At 34.6% G+C, this 26209-nt stretch overlaps 4 protein-coding genes and 1 pseudogene across 4 annotated transcripts; all 5 read right to left on the bottom strand.

The window, feature by feature from the left end:
* Positions 1–449: 449 nt before the first annotated feature.
* Positions 450–2257, bottom strand: LOC9311026 (annotated as a pseudogene).
* Positions 2258–2466: 209 nt separating this feature from the next.
* Positions 2467–15980, bottom strand: LOC9311027 (UDP-D-xylose:L-fucose alpha-1,3-D-xylosyltransferase). Its single transcript, XM_021022312.1, has 5 exons — positions 15311–15980; positions 14600–14761; positions 14300–14521; positions 13971–14212; positions 2467–2685 (listed from the first exon to the last, which is right to left on the bottom strand). The coding sequence occupies exons 1-4, from the start codon at positions 15815–15817 to the stop codon at positions 14000–14002; spliced, it is 1104 nt and encodes a 367-aa protein (XP_020877971.1). The 5' UTR covers positions 15818–15980; the 3' UTR covers positions 2467–2685; positions 13971–13999.
* LOC110227608 (UDP-D-xylose:L-fucose alpha-1,3-D-xylosyltransferase 1) lies at positions 2533–4353 on the bottom strand. The gene is made up of 4 exons (XM_021022313.1): positions 3783–4353; positions 3317–3478; positions 3015–3236; positions 2533–2927 (listed from the first exon to the last, which is right to left on the bottom strand). Exons 1-4 carry the CDS (start codon positions 4275–4277, stop codon positions 2715–2717), a joined length of 1092 nt encoding a protein of 363 aa, XP_020877972.1. The 5' UTR covers positions 4278–4353; the 3' UTR covers positions 2533–2714.
* A 2576-nt stretch (positions 15981–18556) lies between the features above and the next one.
* LOC9311028 (wall-associated receptor kinase 2) lies at positions 18557–21245 on the bottom strand. The gene is made up of 3 exons (XM_021022311.1): positions 20188–21245; positions 19956–20069; positions 18557–19842 (listed from the first exon to the last, which is right to left on the bottom strand). The coding sequence occupies exons 1-3, from the start codon at positions 21233–21235 to the stop codon at positions 18743–18745; spliced, it is 2262 nt and encodes a 753-aa protein (XP_020877970.1). The 5' UTR covers positions 21236–21245; the 3' UTR covers positions 18557–18742.
* Positions 21246–22901: 1656 nt separating this feature from the next.
* LOC110227458 lies at positions 22902–25230 on the bottom strand. Its single transcript, XM_021021559.1, is given in 3 exon segments — positions 22902–24750; positions 24753–25131; positions 25204–25230. Coding segments are annotated over 3 exon segments (1704 nt in total). The 3' UTR covers positions 22902–23452.
* Between the last annotated feature and the right edge of the window lie 979 nt (positions 25231–26209).

Genomic DNA, 26209 nt, shown 5'->3' on the forward strand with positions numbered 1-26209 from the left:
AGATATAGATAGATTGCTGCTCCAGCTTTCATCAAGGAAATGTCATTTACTCCCTTTGAATTTAAATTCCGGATACTGATCCAACAAACCTTTTTTTCGCTGGAGCTCTCAGACCTTCAAATTGAGCTGCTACTTCTTTCATTTTTGGCCACTCCTCTGCCTTTACTGCTGTGCACCTAACCGCCAAAATGGCTGCTTTCTGAATCTCCATGTGATTCGCTGCATTCACCACCCTTTTATTAATAACTTCATTTAACGGATTCTCTTTCAGAGCATATTTTAGGCGAATAACCAAATTTTCTTCGCTCTGTGGCTAGTCAAAACACAATGTCTTTTCACCTGAAACCAGTTTCATAAGGACTACCCCAAAACTATAAACATCACTCTTTTTCTGAAGGTTCTTGTGTGTAATTAAGTATTCTTGATCCAACTAACTGAAAGTGCCTAGTACTAGTGTTGTTTGTAGTTCTTTGTCTCCTCTTATTTGCTCCAGCTGAATCGTTTATTTTCATCCAATGTTAGAATATTCCAACAGCTATATCATTACTCATTTCTCCTTTCTCTTTTGACAATTAGGCTCTCAATTAGACAAGGCCAAAGATCTCATCAATCAAGAGCCTCTAACGAAACCAATATCTGAAAAGTCAACAGCCGTTTTGCACTGATTAATGGAAAAGGAAGCAAAATATAACCTAACCGTACCTACCTAGATCTATGCATAAATCTAGATTTAAAGAAGATGCTTTTGATCATAAATCTATATCTAAAAGCAGTCATAATACAAAAGCAATATATGTCTTCATTAATGCACAATATAACCTAGTATATATACCTCTTTTTTTTTAAACCTAATATACCTAATGAACATATATATATAAGACTGGTAGTATTGTGTTCTTCATTTTCAAGGTGAGATTTTGTAGAAAATGAAAGGCAGAACACGTCTGAAACTTGGATTGAGAAAATCAACTTATAATGGAAATGAACTTGTACAAGAAATAAAAGAAAACCCCACTCGCTAGACATCTTGCTTCATTTTGGGTTTTAACGTTCTATCTTCACCCCACTCGCTAGAAGTCTTGCTTCAAAATGCATTCATAAGAGCAATAGTATTCATCTGAGGTTCCTCCATGTCTCTTCAAGATGATTGGAAAAATGCAGTGCATCTTACACAAACTGCAAAATGGACGACATATACTATTATTGAGCACCACCGCATTGAACACATATGTAAGGGCTTCGATCACCATTCAGACCGCAAGCATTACATGTAAAAGAAATGAGTCTCGGGAGAAGGGTGAGTTGGTGATCATGAGCTTTCAAATTGAGAAGAGATTGTTGTGGTGGATGTAGAACACAACGTAGATCCACGGTGAAATTACAAGAAGAACAGTGATAAAAGAATTCATCAACCTTTCTTCCGCAAAGACGACAATTTCCATCAGAATAATCCGGTGATCTACCCATGAGGAGCTTAAGAGGGTGTAAGGAGCGGTAAGAGATGTTTACCTCCGATATGTGTTTTACTTCTAATGGATTCCATATGCAATCCACATGGAAGAATAAATCACATCCATGACATTTGTATGGAAACCCGTAAGCAAGCTTCCCACATTTAGCATCACAGTCGAATGTAGACCGCTCCTTGAGAAGCGTGAGAGCTTGTGGTGATGCGTCTTGAAAACGTCAATAACCTCCGGTGGTGGGAACTTTGCACAGTACAGATCCACGTCGAAGTCACAACGATAGAATATATTCAATTTTCTCTTGCCACATAAACTGCAGTTATGACGTGGTTTACTTTGAAGCCGAAGAGTGTGATCGGGGTGAGATGGGTGTTCGATAAATTCGGGTGAGTGGACACATTTCTTGTGTAAAAAGAAATCGCAGGTTTTACAATAGTAGCCATCACTGATAGCTTCCAAGTGTCCACAGCAATCACCTTTCCTTAGATCATTCCAAGGTACCATAAGATGCTCGTGGATCAACGGCATTAACACTCCCTCAGAATCCATACGACGAGATTTAGAAGAAGAAGAATAAAAAAAGTTGGATCTGAAATCTCAAAGCTATGCTCCTTTCACGTTTCTCTCTCTCTCAAAGCTCAAAAGTCTTCTCTCGTTAATCTCAACGATCGATGCTCTTATAAAATTAATCGTTATATTTTAATTTTATGGTTGTATGATAGTGACAACATAACTAATCATTAATTTGCATCTTTGTTTTTGTGATGTTTACTAAAATTTAAACTCTAAATCCTGGAACAATAAACAAATAAAAGTCTAATTTGTTATCATGTGCTTGTCATGTTGTCATTTAGTGCTTATCATGTTGTCATTGTAATTTGTACATCTATGTTACCATATAATTATAGTCAACTAATGTATTTATGATTTGAATGATGTCAAAAAAAAAATACATCTCGAATCTCATTTGTTTACAACATACAGACCAAAATTTGCCAGCTGCCACCAAAATATCTGATATTTTTCCCCTGTTTTCCTCTGTTTTTACTAACATTACACAACTGGATTAACCAAACTCAAGTCATACTGAATTAGCCATATAATAAAACTTACATATTACCTTTTAAGGACCCTCAAAAACATAAGGAGTTTACTCAGTGGTACTATCTTTCTTTATACGCAGCCTTAAAAATTCAAACAACAAGAAGAAAAGAGAGAGATATGAACAATTGTTTCCGTGATACGAATTTACTGTAATTTCCCTAATGGAGACTCAAGAGCATGATCATCGACTAGCCATAGACCATAGTCATGGAAACGTCTCATTTTGTTATCGTAACCGATAATGTAGTTGTTGTGGATTATGACATGTTTCCCCTTTGTCTCTTTAACCCATGCCTCGTTACTGAAGTACAATCCTCCTGTTGGGAAAGCTACTTGCGAGAGCAAGTAGAGATCCACCTGCAAAACAAAAGAAAAACCATATATAAATCCAACATTCATAAATAGATAAGGAAGAAATGGAACTTGGAGGAAACAAAAACATACTTGATGAGCTGTTTTGTTAAGTGCCAAGTTAAAAGCAGGCTGGTCATTTGCTTTAAAACGGGTGGACTCAGACCAAGCTTGGGATTGAAGTTCCTCACTCCATTTCTTCATTAGAAGCTTTGCACCATTAGTGGGACGCAAGTAAATCATGCAGCTACATATATACGTCTCCCCGTTTCGATCCGGATGTGGTAAATCATGAGAGTGATTCAAAGGCTTTATCTGGCACCAAAATCAACCCGAGAATAAGAGATGAATAAAACACTCTAAAATTTCCAAAGATGTGTGAAGAATTCACATACTTGAGGCATGTCATCCGTGAAGTACACGTCATGGCTTCCCTCCAAATACGGAAACGGATCTTGCAACCAAACCATATCAACATCGTTGTACATAACATTGTAACCTAGCTCTAAAACTTGCAAGAGATGTTTCGGCCTTCGAGCTGTGAAATTGAAGAAACCCTAATCGGATATGATAAATAAATTAGTAAAAACATGTTTTCATCACACACAGAAATAGGGGATACATAATTATTCGAATTCGATCCAAAAGAAAAATGGATGCCACTACATCACCATCTTTTGTACTCTAAACACATCTCAGAACCGAAACCTTAGGGACTACTCAAACTTATGGTCCAAGAACATGAGTCAAGAGTCAATCTACTCATTGCCGATAGGTTAACAAAACCCGAGTATATAAGCTATTTCCAGCTAGATCTCATGAACTGAAAAGCTAAAGATATCTCAAAGGTGAAAACGTTACCTGGGAACCGAAACTGTATGCGGTTTCAGAATCGAGCGCTGGAGGAATAAGAACGGCGTGGCCAGGCCACTTCTCGTTAACTTTATACAGAGTAGCGTAATCCTCAGCGATCACGAGGACTTTGTCTTGATGCTTCTGTCTAGAAACACTAATCAACCAGTTGTTGAGAAAAGGCAAGAATGGTGAGCTCACGGCGCAGACGATCACAGTGCCGTTCTTAGCGACGAACCTAGCTGCCTGAGCAAGGGTATAGTCGTGCCATTTGGACTGCCGAGACTGTGACAAAGAAGAAAAAGCAGAAAGTCTGTTTGGAAACAGGAATAAGGGAGAGCCTGGCCAGGGTAAGAATACACCGAGGAGAAAGAAGAGAGCGAGAAGGAGAAGGAGGAGACCGTTGCGGCTAAGGACAGAGATGGGACGGTTTGAGATTGAAGAATAAGAACGAGGAGAGGAAGATAATGGGCTTTGGTTAAGAATATGTTGTTTCTGTTTCATTGTTGTAGCAGCAGAGTAACAAAATTTGCAGAGAAACTTTCACAAGATTTTAAAGATGTAGAATAAAAAAAAGTTTTTAACGAGGAAAATATTTTATCTTATTTTATATAACGGAGGGAGTACTTGACAGTTTTATTTCGTGTAGCTGAAGAAACTGAAATTACATGTGCGGTTTGAAAAATCGAGGTTTCTTTCTTAATTAAACAAGTTAACTATATCAAAAAAGTCAACGCACTGTTAAGTTAATTTATTCACGTGATCACTTTAAGTGATGTTGAGTTTATATATTTATACAGGTAAGAACGTATAGCTCCATTACTTCATAATCATTTTATTAATCAAATATATTTTAGTAAAGGTTAATTACGGGCCAGACCCATGTTTTATGTTTTTCTTTCAGGTTTTGACAAAGTGGGGGAGAGCTTTCATGTTTTGACAATTATGTCATTTTCGGACGAATTTACCCTCTCAGCGAAACCAGTGTACAGTCACAATGGACGAATTAGTTAGACGGTTTGGTTACGTACACAGTATCTCGTTAGCTACAGTACACGCGTTATGTACAATACACTCTCGTTAGCTACAGTGTAAAAAACAAAAATAAAAAATAAAAATATAATAAGATTATTATTATTATTCACCTTCTTTTGTTTTCACATTTTTCTCTTATTTCAATTTTATATAGATTTATTATTTTTGTACTTTTAGTTAAAATTTATTTATTTTCTATCTTCGAAGACCCATTTTCATATATTTTAACTTTGAATAATAATTTATTTCTTAATTTAATCATGTTGTTGAAAATAATTCGAGATTAACAATATCATGTACTCATGTGTACGTACACGATAGTAATTTGTGTACATATATATACATAAACATCTAAATAATTTGTATATTTAAGTTTAAAATATTTTTTTAACATAAAATAAAACATTCAAACCATGTACGAACTACAGCTGAAAAAAATACCTAAAACTAAAGAATCAAACCAAACCTATTCGAAAAATAAGAACTGAACCCAGAACTGACAAAATATCTGAACGGTGTACGTAAATGGTGATTATGTACGTAAACATGTAGTAATGTGTACGTGAGAGACGAGGTAGTGATCGTGACAGGAAAATTGTGTCGCTGTCCCATGTGTGGGGACTTGCAGGAAGATAAGTACAACTATCATAGACAAGTGAACTTGGATACATTCTTTTTATTCATAGTGGAGGTCTAAGTGTAAACATATTTATGTCATTTTGTCTAATCCATAAAGGGTGGTATAAATAGTGTATGCATGATGAAGGATTTGGCTGATGAAACTAACATGGTTCGGGGTGAAAATCCAACAAAGACCATATTGGAGCTCTAAATGTGGATGAAAACAATGAGAAAGTATATGGGGAAGAAGAAGTAGATGACAATAAAGAGGATAAACAGAAAGAGGATGAGGACGAAAAGAGGAAAAAGAGGATGAGGAAGAGGATGATGATGATGACGATGAGTCAAGTACGAGAATGTCTTGGAACCGACTATAAACGGAAGTAAAGGTACTGGCAAAGAGTATATCTACGATGGATGGCCATGATTCTGAAACCAACCCTGGGTCAGGGAGTGAAAACTCACCAAAAACCATGGTAAAGCCTTCTAATGTGGATGCGACTAATGCGGATGTAGATGAGTAAAATGACGCAGAGGACGAAAAAAGAAATGAAGATTCAGAGGATGAGGAGAACGAAGAGGTGGATGGGGAAGACTTGAATGACAGCGACAACAACATTGATAAAGATGACGATGACAATGGTGGATATAGTGCGGGCAGTACTCTCGACCCTACTATAGACGGCAGTGAAGGTAGTGGTGAAGATTACGAGTACAACAAGTGGAATGATTTGATTGTAGAAGAATATGGAGTTTGGCATGTTGAGGAGGACGTATGTGACACTCAACCGACCGTTGAACTGCCAGGGGAATTCAGTTGTCTATTGGCAGAGTGTACGTACACAAATCAACGTGTACGTACATGAGAAACCAGTGCTATTTTCGGTGACAGTCAGCCAACTGTGAATCCAACCCGGACATGTCAACACGGATTGCACCAATGTGCGTACACTAGACAGACAGTGAAGATTTAATGATTGTCTCGGACATACATTCTTCTATATACAAAGGACTCAGTGTTGTATTCCCGAAAGCTCATCATGGAGCATATGTAGTACACCTTGAGCGAAATATATCCACGTATAATAGTAAGTATGATATTTCGAGATTATTCTTTGGTGCCGCAAAAGCATATAGGGTGAGGGATTTTGATAAATAATTTGCAGAGTTAAGGGGCAGAAGTTCTGGATGCGCAAATTACTTAGAGGAAATTGGATTTGAGCATTGGACAAGAGCTCACTGCAAAGGGGAACGCTACAATATCATATCTAGCAACAACTCGGAGTCTATAAATAACATCTTAACAAAAGCAAAATCATATCCGATTTTCTACATGATAGAGTTCATTCAAGAGGTCCTTATGCGGTGGTTCGCAGCCAAGAGGAAAAAAGTGGCTAAATGTAAATCTTTAGTGACGCTTAAGATTGATGAGCGTTTTCTCCAAGATTTACCTGAGTTTGAGAAATTCGCTGAAGATGTCGAGACCTTGGAGTTATCAGGTTACAAGCAAGTCTGGTGAGCATTTCCATGTCGTACTCGACGAGTGTACGTGTACGTGGCTTAGGTACACGAGGTTAAGAATCCCATGTGAACATGGTCTAGCAGTTGCATTACAGTTTGGGATTAATCCAAAGACTGTTGTTGGCTTGTGGTATAGCCTTCAAACATTTTCCGATTCTTTTCAAGAACCGATTCTACCTATCGCGGATCCAAAGAATGTTGTCATCTCATAAAATATATCGGAAATTATACTTATTCCTCCACACAGTAGACGACCACTCGGGAGACCAACCTGCAAAAGGATACCATCTAGGGGTGAAAACCGGGTAAGTTATATCATTTAAACTTGTACACTTATTGACTATATCTATGCTATGTCTATATACATGATTTGTTGTTAACTTTTGTTGTTTCTCAAGTTCAGAACAAAAGACAGAAAAGACTTACTCCGAATCAGTGTACAAAATATAGACAAAAAGGTCATAACAATAAGACTTTTAAGAATCCAATTTAGCTTTGTGTGTTTGTTTTTTGTCGACGTGTTGACAATGTACGTTTATGTATGTACTTTGTGTACCAAAGTTTATTCTGTGTACGTTAATATTTGACATCGTATAACTATGTACGGTTTTTGATCTTGTCTGTGTACGTATACCTTACACCACAAACGGTTACATAATTTCGTATCTCAAACATTGCATCCTTTCGAACTAACCATTTCGTTAGTTACAAACTTTTCTTATTTAAGCCAAAACCATCAGGATAGTCTGGGTCCTCCACATAAGTTACTTTTGTTTGAACTGATTTAGTGGAGTGTACACGATCATGAATTTGAGCATCACTTCCTTCCACAGCTGCATCTTTCTTTGGTTCCTCCTTCAAACAACAATAATGTTAAGTTAATTTAAAATCATGTTAAAAACCTTAATGATATATGTACAAAATTTATAAATAACAGCCTCTATAACTTACAAGATTTTCAGTTGTAGAGGCAGTTTTATGAGCGTCCTCATCAAAACTAACTCATCGTTTAATAGATTTCTTCTCTTTTATGGGGAGAACATCCTCAGATATTTGAAACTCACTTCATACCATCAGATTTGACTTTTTCCTGAAATAAAGACCATAAACATTTAAAATGTTTATGTACGTACACTAATACAATATCTGACTATTTGTAGTACACGACATACCTGGTCAGAAGGTACACCATAATCAAGTCCATCAATTTTAGAGTCAGACATATCTGCTTCTTTAGTAGAAGTTTGAGGGCCAGCTTTTTCTTCCTCTTGTAAAATAGAAAACCAAATACCTTGTGAGAAGGTGGAGGTACATCGTCATCATTGTATTCTGACGTATTCATATTCTTCAGCCGAGAAGATTATAATACTTTGGGATTAAATCTTCGATTCAAAATCAGTATCCTCAGATTTCGGATTCCTGAATCCCCATCCCCAATTAAAATCGAATTCAGTGTTTACAGATACTTACCCATACTTGTGCTCTCCGGCTCCGGCGGGTTACTCGGAATCTCGATTACCTTCTCCGGTGAACTATTCACTTGCCTCTTCTCTGAATTTTTCACTACATTTGAGCGGCGCCAACTCTTCTTCTTCAATAGTTTCATTTTTTTCGCTGTCATCTGTACTCTGGTATCTTCGTCGTCGGAGATTTGTTTGCTTTTGCTCATCTCGGGAAAACCGAAGTAGAATGAGAGATTTAAAGAGGATTCGAAACGGAATTCGCCGGAATTTTGAAGCGTCTCTGGATAAAAGATAAAGAATGAGAGATTAGATGGAAGATTGGAAAACGGATTTCGCCGGTTTCAACTCAGATTTTTCCTCTTCTCTCCTTCGTCGTTCTTCTTCATTTTAATTGTTTTGAATTAAAAAAAAATTAAAACATAATAAAACAAAACCAAAAAACCGAACAAGTGCAGTTACCTTTGTAGTTGAGGGCAGTTTTGTCTGAAAATTGCCAAATTGTCAAACCGTGAAAGGACACATTCACTTTATCAATTGGTGAGAATAAAACTTATTTATGTCTTTTTTCTGAAAATTTCTTTTTTAGTAAATTATCAATAATTGCCGATCCCAGTTTGTATGATTTCTTAATAATAATTTATTAAGATTACATGTTGTTCCATGATGATGACGAAGCCATATACTCATGCAAAATATAAATGGTCAATACAATATGTATATTCTTTTCGGTTAAATTTCTCTATTAATGATTTTAAGATTACTAATTCGTACATTAAGGAACTCATGTTGGATATTTATCAAAAATTTCAAACATTGCCTTAAACAAGAAAGAAATTCAAACATTGACCAAAATCAACGAAATTAAGTTTTCCTACCAAAAATTAAAAACTTGAAAATTGAAATGGATCCAAACTTAAAATTGATCTGACTTGCGATGCTAATATATAATCTATTAAACTTTCTTTTTTTTCTGAACTTAATGTTAAGTTATTTTTAAAGAAAAAAACAACTTGTTGTTTACAAATTAATGCATACTATTTTCAAAAAAAAACACAATTAAAAACTAGAGTTGTCCTTCATGTATGTATACTTTAAATCTCCTCCACTTCTAATTGTGCTAAACGAGTTCCGAATGTTTTTATCAATCATTCTTACTAGCTTTCTCATTTGGAAATGGTACCTCGCCGTGTCGTCTGTCATTTCTTTCTCTCCAAATGGAATGAATTGTGTTTTGAAAGATGTACCTTAGTATAAAAGCCTTTGTCTCGCCAAGTTAATAAACTTTTCTTATCAATGAACGTCTCACATATTCCTCTTTTCTTAAAATTTTCATTGGTGAGAGCTCTAGACAATTGACGAGATTCTATTGCAAGTTAATTAGTGGTCATGGCAACATACTAGTCAAGCATATCACAAAGACAACCAAAAGATAGCAAGAAAAAGAAAAACAAGAAGAGAACCAAAACACAAGATATAGATAGATTGCTGCTCCAGCTTTCATCAAGGAAATGTCATTTACTCCCTTTGATTTAAAATCCGGATACTGATCGAACAAACCTTTTTTTCACTGGAGCTCTCAGACCTTCAAGTTCAGCAGCTACTTCTTTCATTTTTGGCCTCTCCTCTGCCTTCAGTGATGTGCACCTAACCGCCAACAAGGCTGCTTTCTGAATCTCCATGTGATTTGCTGCATTCACCACCCTTTTATTAATAACTTCATTTAACGGATTCTCTATCAGAGCATATTTTAGGCGAATGACCAAATTTTCTTCGCTCTGTGGCTGGTCAAAATACAATGTCTTTTCACCTGAAACCAGTTCCATAAGGACTACCCCAAAACTATAAACATCACTCTTTTCTCTGAAGGTTCTTGTGTATAAGTATTCTTGATCCAACTAACTCAAAGTGCCTAGTACTAGTGTTGTTAGTAGCTCTTTGTCTCTTCTTTATTGCTCCAGCTGAATTATTTATTTTTATCCAATATGTTAGAATAGTCCACTAGCAATATCATTTCTCATTTCTCTTCTCTCTTCTTACAATTAGGCTTTCAATTACACAAGACCAAAGATCTCAACAATCAAGAGCCTCTAAAACGAAACCAATATCTGAAAAGTCAACAGCCGTTTTGCACTGATTAATGGAAAAGCTTCTAATGGAACCATAATATAACCCAACCTACCTAGATTTACTGAAGATGTTTTTGATCATAAATCTAAATTAAAAGCAGTCATAATACAAAAGCAATATCTGTCTTCATTAATGCACCATATAACCTAATATATATACCCTTTTTTTTTTCTTTTAACCTAATATACCTTATGAACATACAAGACTGATAGTATTGTGTTCTTCATTTTCAAGGTGAGATTTTGTAGAAAATGAAAGGCAGAACACGCCTGAAACATGGCTAGATTCTTAGATAAGTAACAGTGTAACACATTAAGGAAATCAACTCGCTAGACATCGATCTTGCTTCATTTTGGGTTTAGAAAAAGAAGTGTAGAAGAAGAAGAAAAAAAGTTGGATCTGAAATCTCAAAGCTATGCTCCTTTCACGTTTCTTTCTCTCTCAAAGCTCAAAAGTCTTCTCTCGTTAATCTCAACGATCGATGCTCTTATAAAATTAATCGTTATATTTTATTTTATGGTTGTATGATAGTGACAACATAACTAATCATTAATTTGCATCTTTGTTTTTGTGATGTTTACTAAAATTTAAACTCTAAATCCTGGAACAATAAACAAATAAAAGTCTAATTTGTTATCATGTGCTTGTCATGTTGTCATTTAGTGCTTGTCATGTTGTCATTGTACATCTATGTTACCATATAATTATAGTCAACTAATGTATTTATGATTTGAATGATGTCAAAAAAAAATACATTTCGAATCTCATTTGTTTACAACATACAGACCAAAATTTGCCAGCTGCCACCAAAATATCTGATATTTTCCCCCTGTTTTCCTCTGTTTTTACTAACATTACACAACTGGATTAACCAAACTCAAGTCATACTGAATCCTATACTAATATTTGGGAAGTACATCCTAAGGATCATAACTTGATTTTGTAAGAAATTACAATATATGCCATTAGAGAATTTTAATCATAAAATTTTATTCCATGTCACTAATATATATTAACGGGTCAACGGGTTTAAAGATATTAAAAGATTTTGTTTATATAATTCATAAATTTTTCGATAATAACTATATTACACAATTAATATAATTCGAAATTGTTATATACTAATAAATTCGAAAATGTAACACAATTAGTAAAAATGTTGTATACTAATATATAATTCGAAAATGTGACACAAAAATGTTATTGAAAATGTTAATGAAAATGATATATCATTGAAATATTTATATCAATTGACTTTATAAAAAATGCTATTTTGAATTATAATACTCATATAGTTCGAAAATGTTATTGAAAATATTATATACTAATCCATTATTTGAAAATGAAAATGTTATTCAAAATTTAAAATGTTATATCATTGAAAAAATGTTACCGTATTTAAATGATTTTTTCTAGGATTTAAAATTCAAATTTCATTATGTTGGCAAAAGAAAATCAGATCCTACATGAATCAGGACTCTTTAAACTAATTACCGTAACTTGTGTGAGAATTATTCTTCACAATCTGTGTTATCTACTACTTAAAAGATTACATATTACCATATGTATTAATCGAAGATTTGATTATGATATTACAATTATTGTTAGCATTTAAGTTTTAATGTCCATTTTTTTTTTGCAGAAGTATCTTACCAAACAAGATTTACATAGCAATATGGAATATATAAAATGAAAAGTTAGGTGAAGATCCGATTTAATATTTCCGGTGCAAATGAGTAAGATATTCAAAAATTACTAATATAGAAAAGTAATACATTAAATTTTGTATTTATAGGACAAATTCAAGCTTTGCATTTTTATTAATGAGTGTAAACTAATAAACATTTTTTTGTTTTGGAAACAAATATTAATTAGATTTGCACTACTATAATTATCGTAATTGTGATAATGCGTGAAACTATTTTTATTGAATAAATAAAAAATTGTTAAGATTATAATAAATTTAATATTTTCTAATATTTCATCATCATAAATTAAATATGCAATTAAGATTTAGATTTTCTTGGTAAATATTTAATCTACCAAAACGTAATTAAAGAAACAACCATATATATATTATAGACTATAGGTAGATAAGAAAAACAACCATAGATTAAAAAAATATAAATTGATATACTTAAATAAATAATACCAAAATCGTAATGAGATAAATAAAATAATTATTTGTGAATATTCTCACCGTGATATCATTTATTTGTTTAGATTTTTTTGCATCTAAACCTAAATTGTGTAACACCATATTTTTCTCTATAAATAAAAGCTCGATTGCTATCAAAGTAGTTTCATTATTGCATTGTTCATTGTTTACATAATCTATATTAATATCGATGATTACTAATGTGAATAATGTTTGTGTACAGCTTTTAAAGCGGCGGAGTAGCCATGGTGCACTGGTGGTGGTGATGCGTTGCTCTCCCTTCAAACCTAAGGTGTGTAACATGTAATCGACTTTTTGTCATCGTTGAGCATTTTTTAATTTTTTTTGAAATTATTATTCTAAGAAATTAAGGTATTGATTATCTCGAATATTCAAACTATATTAGATGAGTCATTTTAATCTACTTTTGAATAATTAGCGTTACGAAAAAACATTTGATCGATTTCATGGCTTAATTATTTTATCACAACTTCGAAAGGTTATGGTGGTGCAACCATACATGCGGCAAAGTGGATGGTTTTAGTGGTGACGGGTTATTTGTTATTGTTATTTATTATATAATAATATATATTTCTTACTTTTAAAAAGTTTCAAAATATAAGAAATATTTTAAAAAATTAAAAATCAATTATTATAAATGTTTGTAATTTTTTGAAAGGTAAATACTATAATTTTTTAAAGTTTATAAAACGTTAAAAATATTTATAATTTTATAATAATTAAGAATATATATATTATGGAAACTATTTGAAAGCAAACTTTTAAATTGATTTGAATTTCTCTTTTAAATAAAAGTATTATTGTCTTTTAAATAAAAGTATTATTAAAAAAAAAACAACAAAATGATGTTTAACTTCACGAGACGGAGTTAGATGGTAGGACGTGTTTGGATCGATATTAATATGAGACGATATAATACAGGTGATATTAAACCAATGGGTCAATGGAGCTTCCACACCAAATCAATCTAATACAACATTATATCTAAATAGTAATAAAAATCGTATACTATTATCTGGCATCACTTGCAAACTATATTATTATACTATTTTATCATATTATATCTTCAAACAAATTATATAATTTGATTCATACAAAATATTTAATCCCGTGCTGTATAACACGGGTCATGATCTAGTTAGCCATATAATAAAACTTACATATTACCTTTTAAGGACCCTCAAAAACATAAGGAGTTTACTCAGTGGTACTATCTTTCTTTATATCAAACAACAAGAAGAAAAGAGAGAGATATGAACAATTGTTTCCGTGATACGAATTTACTGTAATTTCCCTAATGGAGACTCAAGAGCATGATCATCGACTAGCCATAGACCATAGTCATGGAAACGTCTCATTTTGTTATCGTAACCGATAATGTAGTTATTGTGGATTATGACATGTTTCCCCTTTGTCTCTTTAACCCATGCCTCGTTACTGAAGTACAATCCTCCTGTTGGGAAAGCTACTTGCGAGAGCAAGTAGAGATCCACCTGCAAAACAAAAGAAAAACCATATATAAATCCAACATTCATAAATAGATAAGGAAGAAATGGAACTTGGAGGAAACAAAAACATACTTGATGAGCTGTTTTGTTAAGTGCCAAGTTAAAAGCAGGCTGGTCATTTGCTTTAAAACGGATGGACTCAGACCAAGCTTGGGATTGAAGTTCCTCACTCCATTTCTTCATTAGAAGCTTTGCACCATCAGTGGGACGCAAGTAAATCATGCAGCTACATATATAAGTCTCTCCGTTTTGATCCGGATCTGGTAAATCATGAGAGTGATTCAAAGGCTTTATCTGGCACAAAAACCAACCGAGAATAAGATAAAATAAATCACTCCAGATTTTCCAAAGATGTGTGAAGAATGCACATACTTGAGGCATATCATCCGTGAAGTACGCGTCGTGGCTTCCCTCCAAATACTGAAACGGATCTTGCAACCAAACCATATCAACATCGTTGTACATAACATTGTAACCTAGCTCCAAAATTTGCAAGAGATGTTGCGGCCTTCGAGCTGTGAAATTGAAGAAACCCTAATCGGATATGATAAATAAATCAGGAAAAAGATATGCTTTCATCACACTGAGAAACATGGTATACATAATCATTCAAATTCGATCAAGAACCAAAAGAAAAATGGCTGCTACTACATCCACAAGTTGACCATCTTTTGTTTTTTTTATAGGATCAACCATGGATGTACTATATATTGGGAATTATGTCCCACATCGGAAGTTGGGCAAGGATCATAATATAAAGGATACGGACCAATCCATTCATTGCTAATAGGTTTTGAGTTGGAACTTGGAAACTCATAATCTAATAGTAAACACATCTCAAAACCGAAACCTTAGGGACTACTCAAACTTATGATCGCAGTAATCACTCAGAGCTAATCAAGAACATCCAAGATCTAAGTCTGATGAAGACCTGGTTAAGAATGCCATAACGGAAATGTGATGGGATCTAGAGTAATATATGGAAGTCACATGAGCCAATCTACTCATTGCGAGTCTATAAGACAGTTCCAGCTAGATCTCATGAACTGAAAGCTAAAGATATCTCAAAGGTGAAAACTTTACCTGGGAACCGAAACTGTATGCGGTTCTAGAATCGAGCGCAGGAGGAATAAGAACGGCATGGCCAGGCCACTTTTCGTTGACTTTATACAGAGTAATGTAATCCTCAGCGATCACAAGGACTTTTTCTTGATGCTTCTGTCTAGAAACACTAATCAACCAGTTGTTAAGAAAAGGCAAGAATGGTGAGCTCACGGCGCAGACGATCACAGTGCCGTTCTTAGCCACGAACTTAGCGGCCTGAGCGAGGGTATAGTCGCGCCATTCAGATTTGGCTTGTGAAGACAAAGAAGTAGCATTAGAAGGAGAAGAGACTTTGTTTGGTAATAGCAATAAAGGAGATCCTGGCCAGGGTAAGAATACACCAAGGAGAAGGAAGAGAGCGAGAAGGAGAAGGAGGAGACCGTTGCGGCTAAGGAGAAAGATGGGACGGTTTGAGATTGAAGAATAAGAACGAGGAGAGGAAGAGAATGGTCGTTGTTGGTGAAGAATCTGTTGTTTCTGCGCCATTGTTGTAGCAGCAGAGCAACAAGATTTGCAGAGAAACTTTCACAAGCTTGGATCGGATTCGAAGATGGGGACATATATAATACAAAAGTCAAAATTTCTTCGTGGCACTTTAAGTAACACACACGAAATTGATTAAACTTATATAATACCTGTCGTGAACTTCTTCATTACTTTACACTTATGATAATAAATAATAAGTCAGAAGTTGCCAGTCCCAATCAACTTACTAAGATCACAACTTGCACAATGAAGCCAATTTTGAGGCCAAGTATAAATGGTCAACTTGGAGTATTACTTTTCAATGATTTTAAGATGACTTAACACGCAAGAAAAATTCATGTATTTTTTTTTTAATTAGAATGTGGAGTCAACTCAAACAAAATTAAGTTTTTCCTACCAAAAATTCAAAATTTGTATTGGAACTAAACTTTATGCATGAATCATGATTAATAATTTTGATTAGTTTTAAACGATGAGAGGGAATTTATAAAGTTGGCTGCTACTACTACGTCCACAAGTTGGCTATCTTTTGTTATTTATAAATAAGATCAACCATGGATTTACTAAACACAGATCAAAACCGAAACCTTAAGGACTACACAAACTTATGATCAGAGTCCACCAGTTAGAGCTAATCAACGAACACCCAAAATTTAAGTACGAAGAAAAACCTGTTAAAAGTCCCACGAATGTGTGATGGTACCAAAAGTGATATATAAAGAACATTATTCAATTCGTTCATTGTTGGTTGGTTTTAAGTTAAAAGCTCAATGAAACTTAACGGATCCGGCCATTTTCATTTTCAGCTAAATCTCACGAACTTAAAGCAATGGATATCTCACTTTACCCCGGAACTGAAATTCTGTGCGGTTTGAGAATCGACAATTAACAAGTTTGGATCGGATTCGAAAGAGGAAAAATATATCGAAAAGTCAACACACTGTTACGTTTTTACTTTAAGTGATGTTGACTTTATATAATACAGGTTATGAACGTCTTCATTACTTTATAATAATTTTATTAATCAAAAAATATTTCTAAATCATCAATAATTTCCGATCCCAGTGTGTATGATCACATGTTGTTTCACACTAATCAAATGAATTAGAATTTTATAAGTATATAAATCTTGATCTGAATCTTTTCCGGATTTATAGGGCAAGTGGGAGTTTTTTTTTATTTATTTCAACAAAAATCCAATGAACGAAGAAAGTTTCAATCCAAAGTCCATATGAAGTGGAGGATTCATCAGCATTACTCCACATTAAGATTCAGTCCAAAAAAAAAGACAAATCATATCAAAGTCTTGCAACTATTTTTTGGTCTTATTAAACGAACCAATATCTACGAACTCTTTTTATCATGAGAAAAAAAGCAAATCTTAAGGAAAGAGAATAAAGGTTTTATTGTCCATCATCCAGGAGACCATCAACTATCAAGACACAGTAAAACCTCTATAAATTAATAATATTGGGACCATGAAATTTTATTAATTTAGAAAGGTATTAATTTATCGATAAATTAATAATTATTAATTAATAATTATTAATTTATAGAGAGATTTAACTAATTTTGTAATTTCTTAAAAAGTTTCTATCTAAAAATAAATTTTTTCTTTGTAAGCAATATCTTTTAAAAACTAATTACAAGTAGAAAAGTAATTATTAAGTTTAAAAAACAACACAAACTTTTTTCGAATAATAGAATCATATTTTATTAAATTTTTACCTAGAATATTTTAAATATATATCATAGTAATTCATATATGACATATATAAATTTATATCATATATATATATATTAAACTTAATATATATATATAGATAAGTTTATACAATTATTAATTTATGATATAAATGGGACCATATATTTACATGAAATTTTTTAAAAAAATTATTATCTTATTAATTTATCGATTTATGTCATATTTTACACTGGTCCCAACTCGGGACCGGAAAAATTTATTAATTTAGTGAGGTTATTGATTTATAGAGTATTAATTTATAGAGGTTTTACTGTAGTTTGTAGTGTGGAAGGAACTTTCTTTATCAATGAATGTCTCACATATTCTTCTTTTCTTAAATATTTTGTTAGAGATAGAAACAAAATATTTTGCCAGCCATCCTAGTGGTGGATCATCACCATTGAAGCTCGGCATTTCGATTAGTTTCACAGCACATGGGTTGTGATCGCGAGAAGTTTCAGCTGAAACTTGCTGCTCCGTAGCGTTACTTTTGGTCGCAGATGATGTTCCAAGGTCGTAAGGCAGTTCTGTAACTGAATTCTTTTCAGCAGAAGCCATCAAAAGTTTCTCAAGAATTGCATGAATACCATCCACTTTAGAGCTCAGCCCATCAATTTTTGTATTCATAATCTCTTGATTCTTCTCTAACTCTTCCAAGCGTTCTTCTTGTCTTTGTCATTCTTTAGGCATTCGTCGTTAGGTCAGGCCAATTGTTAGAGATAGAATCCAATTCAAACCAAACCTTTATGATGATAATAGAAAGATAGAACAATAAAGTAACAAGAGTATAAACTCCTTTCCTCGGCCTAACCCGATAGAATCCTCCAAAGCTCTCAATTGCTTAGATAGGTTTCACAAACAAAACCTAACACATATTTATAATAAAACGTAAAGTAGAATACTCTAGGAAAAGTAAATAAGAAAATGGAAATCCTAAACTATTTCCTCAATCATAAATTAGGAAGTATTCGTATGCATATTTCATTGGTGAGAGCTCTAGCAAATCGATGATATTCTATTGCAGGTTAATTAGTGGTCATGGCAACATAATAGTTCAAGCATCACAAAGAAGATAACCAACGATAGCAAGTAAAAAAATACAAGAAGAGAACCAAAACACAAGATGTAGATAGATTGATGCTCCAGCTTTCATGAAGGAAATGTCATTTACTCCCTTCGATTTAAAATCCGGATACTGATCGAACAAACCTTTTTGTCGCCGGAGCTCCCAAACCTTCAAGTTCAGCAGCTACTTCTTTCATTTTTGGCCTCTCCTCTCCCTTCACTGCTGTGCACCTAACCGCCAACAAGGCTGCTTTCTGAATCTCCATGTGATTCACTCCATTCACCATTGTTTTGTCGATAACTTCATCTAACCGATTCTCTTTCAGAGCTGAATTTAGGCGAATAACCAAGTTTTTTTCGTTCTGTGGCCGGTTAAAACACAATGCCTTTTCACCTGAAACCAGTTCCATAAGGACTACCTTAAAGCTATAAACATCACTCTTTTCGCTGAAGGTTCTTGTGTGCATGTATTCTGGATCCAGGTAACCGAAAGTACCTAGTACTAGTGTTGTTAGTTGTTCTTTGTTTGCTGGAACCAACCTGGAAGCCCCAAAATCAGCTACTTTTACAGAGAGTTCTTCATCCAATAAGATATTAGTGGGCTTGACATCACGGTGAATTATTGGGACTTGAGCTGAGTGAAGTGATGCTAAAGTTGTAGCGATCTCAGTTGCTATCCTCAACCGATCCTTCCATTGAAGAAAAAAACCAGATTTAGAACCATGCAAGTTGTCTGAGAGGGTGCCACCGGACACAAACTCATAGACCAGAAAGGGAACTTCAGTCTCTAGACAGCAACCAATGAGCTTCACTACTTTTGTATCAGTGATTCGTGAAAGGATGATCACTTCGTTGATGAACTCCGCTACTTGAGTACCAATTTGTTGATGAGCGGCATTACTTGGATCACCGATTCGTGGAAGAGACTTTTTTATGGCAACTTCAGAGTTGTCTGACAATATCCCTTTGTACACTATTCCTTGGCCTCCCTTGCCTAGCATTCTGCTCTCATGATAACCATTTGTTGCTATCTTGATTTCTTCCTCAATGAAGATCTTGATTTCATTTGATGAGTCTGCCGAGAGTAGCTGTCTTAACATGATGCCACCGTTTCGCTCGAAGTGTTTCTCTCTAAGTTTTGTGTGCTTTTGGCTTTCAAGTTTTAGCTTTAGGCCACATACACCAAGTAGGAAGATCAAGAATACAATGATGCTTCTTGGTTATAGTTAATTTTTATATGTGGTTAGGATATGAGCCTCGCAATTAAAACATTAGCCGACATATATAATTGGAAAACACACAGGAAATATTATAATGCCAACAACTTACCAAGAACAATTATACTCAATTCTTGTCTCTTCTTGCAATGAAAAGATCCAATATTGTTGTGACATATTTCTTGCTTGGCACATGTATGTTTATCCTTGCTACACTCATCGATGTCTGGCGAAATACAAAGAAGAAAGAGAGAGCAATTAAGGCACAAGAAAAATGAAAAGACAGTGAGTTTAATATATATGCCAGTAGCAAATAATGTAAGAAAGGTAAGATATGAGAGAACCTTGGCAGCCAAGATAAGGATTCCCTTCAAAGCCCTTTTTACATTCGCAGGTATAACCAGATCCACTAGTAGAATTGACACAAATGCTGTTCTCTCTGCATGAGCTATTATTGTTGTCAATTTGGTCACATTTCCGGTCACCAATGGACCAATCTACTACCACAGGGAATCTTGTAGTGTTCCGCAAGTTTACAAGATCTTTAGAGGCAGAGAAGTTGAAAGAACCATCTTCAACAAGAAAAGCATAGCTGCAAGGATTAAATTGAAATACGTCGGTGTGATTATTAAAGCTGTATGGTTTTACCGCGAAGTAGCTAGTTCCAATAGGGATAGGGGTCTGGCAGCAACCATCACCAGAACACAATCCATCATTTGGTGGAGTGGAGTTGCAAACTGACAAGCATCCAGTTGAGGAATCTCTTACTCCCATATTGTTCAGATAGACATAAGAATCGCAGCCTACGGCAGTAATCTTGTTCTTGATGGAGAGGGCAAAATGAGTGAGTTGAATATGATGGTCTTGATAGTCGATAAGTGTTCCCGTCTTGTTGTAACAAGCACGGGAACTATTCATCAAGATGCGTAGCTCCCCGTTGAGAGAAATGTTGATAACTTCAATGTTGCCTTTTCTCAAGAATGGTTTTTGCTCTGTCCCTGTCTGGTTACAAGTGATGAGAAAGCTTTCATCGTGGTAACAACCTGGAGAAGTGCCAAAAGGATACTCGATTGTGAGGTTGCCACATTTTGTTTGGCAGTCAAGAGTTGGTTGCCACGCCGCCGTAGAACCACCAGCAACATATAGAAGAGCCAACAACGAAACTTGCACTAATGTCTCTCCCAAGAACTTCATTGTACTTTGAGATTTTGCCTCTGCCTCTGTAATATGTATGCAAGGTTTTATAAGAGAACTCTTGACTGAGCGTTGAAGTCGTTTAATGGCGTACGTTTCCATCGAATTTGTAAGACTTTTCCTCGCATGTTCCTTTTTTCTCAATAAAAAGTTTGATGTGATGAATAAAGAAGCAAGATTTTGTGTATCTAAATGCATAGCATGATGGTAGGGTACTTTCATAAAAAGATTCCATAGCTACAAGCCTACAACGAAGAACGAAGAACAGTGCTTTGGCGTTGGAAATAAATTATAATTGTACCCGCTCTGTATTAGGGGACCCAAATCTTGATGATTACTTCCATTTTCAAGGGCCCTAAAAATAAAAAGGGCTCAGCTTTTGAGGTGCTTCCATGGAAATTACTGAAATGCGTGAGTCAAGAAACCGTGTCTTGTGCTTTTTATCAAATCAAACGCATCTTTTCGAAGAAATTAAACCACTCTTGAGTGAAATTTATACATTTGTAATATATATATATATATATATATATATATATATATATATTCTTTTGAATGAATATTGTATTAAAAATATATATGTTTTACATTATATGTAACTTTTGGTAGAGGTTTAGAGATTAAAGCCAGAAAAAGAAATCTAAACCATCTTCAATTTCCAAACCAAATACAGAGCCCATCCTCTTACTTTGTAATAAATGCTTTTAAATAACTATAAATTCATTATTATTTAACGTGGAGACCAAAAATAAAAATGATCAGAACAATGAAGCCGGAACAAGTTATGATGAATGAAGCCGTAGATGAACCGCATTATTGTCATCAGCCATATCATCAGAACAATGATCTTTCAGTGGTTCCTATTATAAAGAAAGACTCAACAACAAGACAATGTGGTCGGAAACTTGGCTTCTCAACTACAACTTGAGGAACAAGACAATGTTCCGGTGATGACTATGAATCAAACCACAGAACAGCAGCAACCTTGTGAACAAACCACTACTTACAACGAATTGATAGAAGATATGGATCCAGAGATTGCTAGTCTATTACCTTTATTATTAGCTGTTGCAAGAAAAGCAAGTCTATATTATTATTTCAATAAACCAGAATTTTTGAGGTTTATCTTTTAGGTACTTGAGAGAGCAATACACACCATGAGCAAGACGAAAACCATCAGGAGTATGAACGTCGTGTAATTCTTTTTCCCAACGCAGTTATTAAGCCACTGAATACACCACATACCGACAGAGAAAACTTATGTATATAGAACCTCAAAAACCTTACCCAATGGTGATCAAACCCTTCGACACACCGGTTACATGTCCTGCAATGTTTATTGCTGCGTTTAACCTAATCAAAATGTTCAGTTAGTTTATCCATCTGATCACTTTTGAGTGATGTTCACTTTATAGAATACAGGTTAAGAACGTTTCCATTACTTTATAATCAAAAATATATTGGTAAATCATCAATAATTACCGATCCCAATTAAAAACGTGAATTGGAGCCAAACTTAAAATTGATCTAAAGCCCACATTAAGATTGAGTCCAGGAAAAAAAAAAAAAAGACAAATCAACTAACCAATTCAGTCCTACAAAGACAAGTCATAACAGCAACTATCTTTTGGTCTCAAACGAACCAATATCTGCAAAGGTCATACCAATATCATTTATTAGGAGACATAAAAAACATCCTTTCAAAAAAATTAAGTTCTTGAGAAGGACATGATCAGAACTCAAGATCAGAAATTAAAATTTTTATCCAGGAGACCATCAATGAGTTATCTAAAGATCCAGAATCCAGAAAATATGAGATAGTTTGTACTGTTGAAGAAACTTTTATCAATGAAAGTTTTCTTAAGAGTTTCATTGGTGAGAGCTCTATAGACAATTGACGACAACATTACTAGTTCAAGCATCACAAACACAACCAAACAATAGCGCAAGAAAAAAGGAAGAAAAAAAATAACAAGAAGAGAACCAAAACACAAGATATAGATAAGATTAGTGCTCCAGCTTTTATAAAGGAAATGTACATTTAAAATCTGGATACTAATCGAACAAACTTTTTTTCGCCGGAGCTCTCAAACCTCCAAATTCAGCAGCTACTTCTTTCATTTTTGGCATCTCCTCTCCCTTCACTGTTGTGCACCTAACGGCCAATAAGGCTGCTTTCTGAATGTCCATGTGATTCACTGCATTCCTCCCTTTTATCAATAACTTCATATAACCAATTCTCTTTCAGAGCATATTTTAGGCAAATCACCAAATTTTCTTCGCTCTGTGGCTGGTCAAAACACAATGCCTTTTCACCTGAAACCAATTCCATAAGGACTACCCCAAAGCTATAAACATCGCTCTTTTCGCTGAATGTTCTTGTGTGCAAGTATTCTTGATCCAAGTAACCGAAAGTGCCTAGTAATAAGTAGTGCAAAATTTAGAGCAAAAGTATTCATCTGATGTTCCAAGTCTCTTAAAGTTGATAGGAAAAATGCAACGCAACTCACACCAGCTGCAAAATGGACGAGATATACTATTATTGAGCACCACCTCAAATGAATTGCCCCAAAACTCTATTGTGCTTCTTGGCATGAGCCCTGAAAATTTTCCGAGGACACACTTTGTATGTAAACTACCTCGGTGGTCTTTACACGTGTAGAACCATATCTCTGGATTGGTTTCTTTTTCACAAATGTCACACCAGAATTTACCACTAGCCTTTTCGCCATAACATAGTGAGAGAGGGTGATTGTCAACTCTATGTTTTACCACTTGTGGTAGAGTGGCGCATTTGAAGCACAAGAAAAAACTACAGTCATCTTCAATACATCTTAGCACATTATGACGGTGCTTCTTGCAGCCATTGCAAATCTCAATCTCTCCATCTAGTGAAATGTTATACAAGGGATGATTGGGATGACTTGGATGGAAAAATGGCTCAGAAACTGAAATGCACTGAACATCAAATGTCTTATCCTCATGCTGGTATCTGAAACCATTGGACATCCTACTACAAGCATCACAATGGAAGAATTTAGCCTCGTTTGTAACTAGAGTAAGACGTTCATTGTGTAGCACATGCCATTTCATTCTAAGAAACCCAGCGCAGTTTTGGTGGAGAATGAAATTACAATCCATACAGCCGTAGAAGGACTGGAGACAGATGGGATGGTTGCATGCACTGCACCGCTTGTTGTCGTCACATAGAATAACATTAATGTGGAGTCTTAGGTAATGCTCTTTGTGGCTGAAATGGTGTATTGTGTTGTCGTCTATTACGACATATGGATCTATATCTTCTGTTTCTTCAGGTACTCCTTCGAGTTCTTTCACGTTCCACACATCTTTTCTAGTAGCACATTTCGAATGAACGACATAGGCGGGACACCTTTGACAAGAAAAACCTCCACAAGTCCAATCCACCTTCTGGCGATAAACCCCACATACAGAATTGACAACACCAAGAACAGAAGTTCGAGAAACGCGGTGATCATGCCGATTAATGTTTATGACCCGTGGAAGATGAAGACAGTCTTGATGGATCATGAAGCCACATTGGAAACATACGTAAGGGCTTCAATCTCCCTTTAGACCGCAAGCATTACATGTAAAAGAATCGAGTCTTGGGAGAAGGGTAAGTGGGTGATCATGAGCTTTCAAATTCAAAAGAGATTGTTGTGGTGGATGTAGAACACAACGCAGATCCACAGTGAACAGTGATAAAAGAATTCATCAACCTTTCTTCCGCAAAGACGACAATTTCCATCAGAATAATCCGGTGATCTACCCATGAGGAGCTTAAGAGGGTGTAAGGAGTGGTAAGAGTGGTTTACCTCTAAAGAGTAATTTACCTCTGATAGATTCCATACGCAATCTATATGGAAGGATAAATCACATTCATGACATTTGTATGGAAACCCAGCACCAGTAATCTTGTGACATTTAGCATCACAGCCGAAATACTTCTCCTCCCTGAGAAGGGTGAGCTTGTGGTGATGCGTCTCGGAAATGTCAATAACCTTTGGTGGTGGGTACTTTTCACATTTAGTAAGGAATTGAATTTTTCTTTCACCATTTGACAAAGTCAAGTTGGGCTTTCACCATTTAACAATTTGTGTTTTTTTGAACAAAATGCTCCTAACCATAAACTATTATCATTTAGTTACGTTTGTACTTCTTTTTCTTTGTCTCATTATAAGTGAGAAAAAAAAAATTATTGAAAGAAACAGAAAGAGTAAAAGAATTCAAAAATCTCAACTTTTTCATCTTCAAAAATCTCACTGATAATCGTTTTCTTAAGATCTGAATAGTCTCTCATTCATCTTCGATTCAGAGTTTTTGAGTCGAGTAGGTGGAAATAAATTTCATATTTCCGGCGACGAGCCAAATGCAACGAATTTCCGGAGACTCAACTTTACCTTTTCAAACTTAAAATATGCTAGATTTACAAGATTTATATGTAAAAAAACATTCAAAACGTAAAGAAAACAAGATTATGAGATAACTGTTAACGATGGCAAAAAAATTAGGGTTGCAGAAAAATATACTCAGGTTGAAGATCACTGAAAATTACAGTTATACCCTTTATAGAATTTCTTCTCTGTACGTATATGCAATTTACGGTGTACGTACACGAAAGTTTCTTAGTGGAACGTATATGGTATAATATTAAAGTGGTTGTAATAAATCTCTAACCACCCTCTACAAAAAAATTAAAAATTATAGGATTTGACTCCAAAATCAAGCCATTTTGTTACTTATTCGTATATCTCAATAAAATACATGCATATATAATAATTAAAAAAATATATAGTCAAAGAATATTTGTTCTTCATATTTCTGAAAAACTTATGTACGTACACGTGTAATAATGAACGTACACCTTTGTAGATAAATTAAATTTGTTAAGATAAATTTATTGATAAAATAATAAACCAATATTGGCGATGGCGGAGATGTATTCTATGACGCTTCTACTAGATATGATGCCATTGTTATTTGATTTTTTTTTTTCTAAATACACTCCCAACAAACAATGTCTCTCTTGTCGTACTAATTTATACTTTTGTCTCATCAACTCGGGCATTTACTAAATCATCGAAGACTAGAGCAAAATCCATACAATTACCATTCACTTTACATATATCATGCCAATTTGCATTTGTGTACGTC

The sequence above is a fragment of the Arabidopsis lyrata genome (genome assembly GCF_000004255.2).
Source record: "Arabidopsis lyrata subsp. lyrata unplaced genomic scaffold ARALYscaffold_6, whole genome shotgun sequence".
Taxonomy (NCBI): domain Eukaryota; kingdom Viridiplantae; phylum Streptophyta; class Magnoliopsida; order Brassicales; family Brassicaceae; genus Arabidopsis; species Arabidopsis lyrata.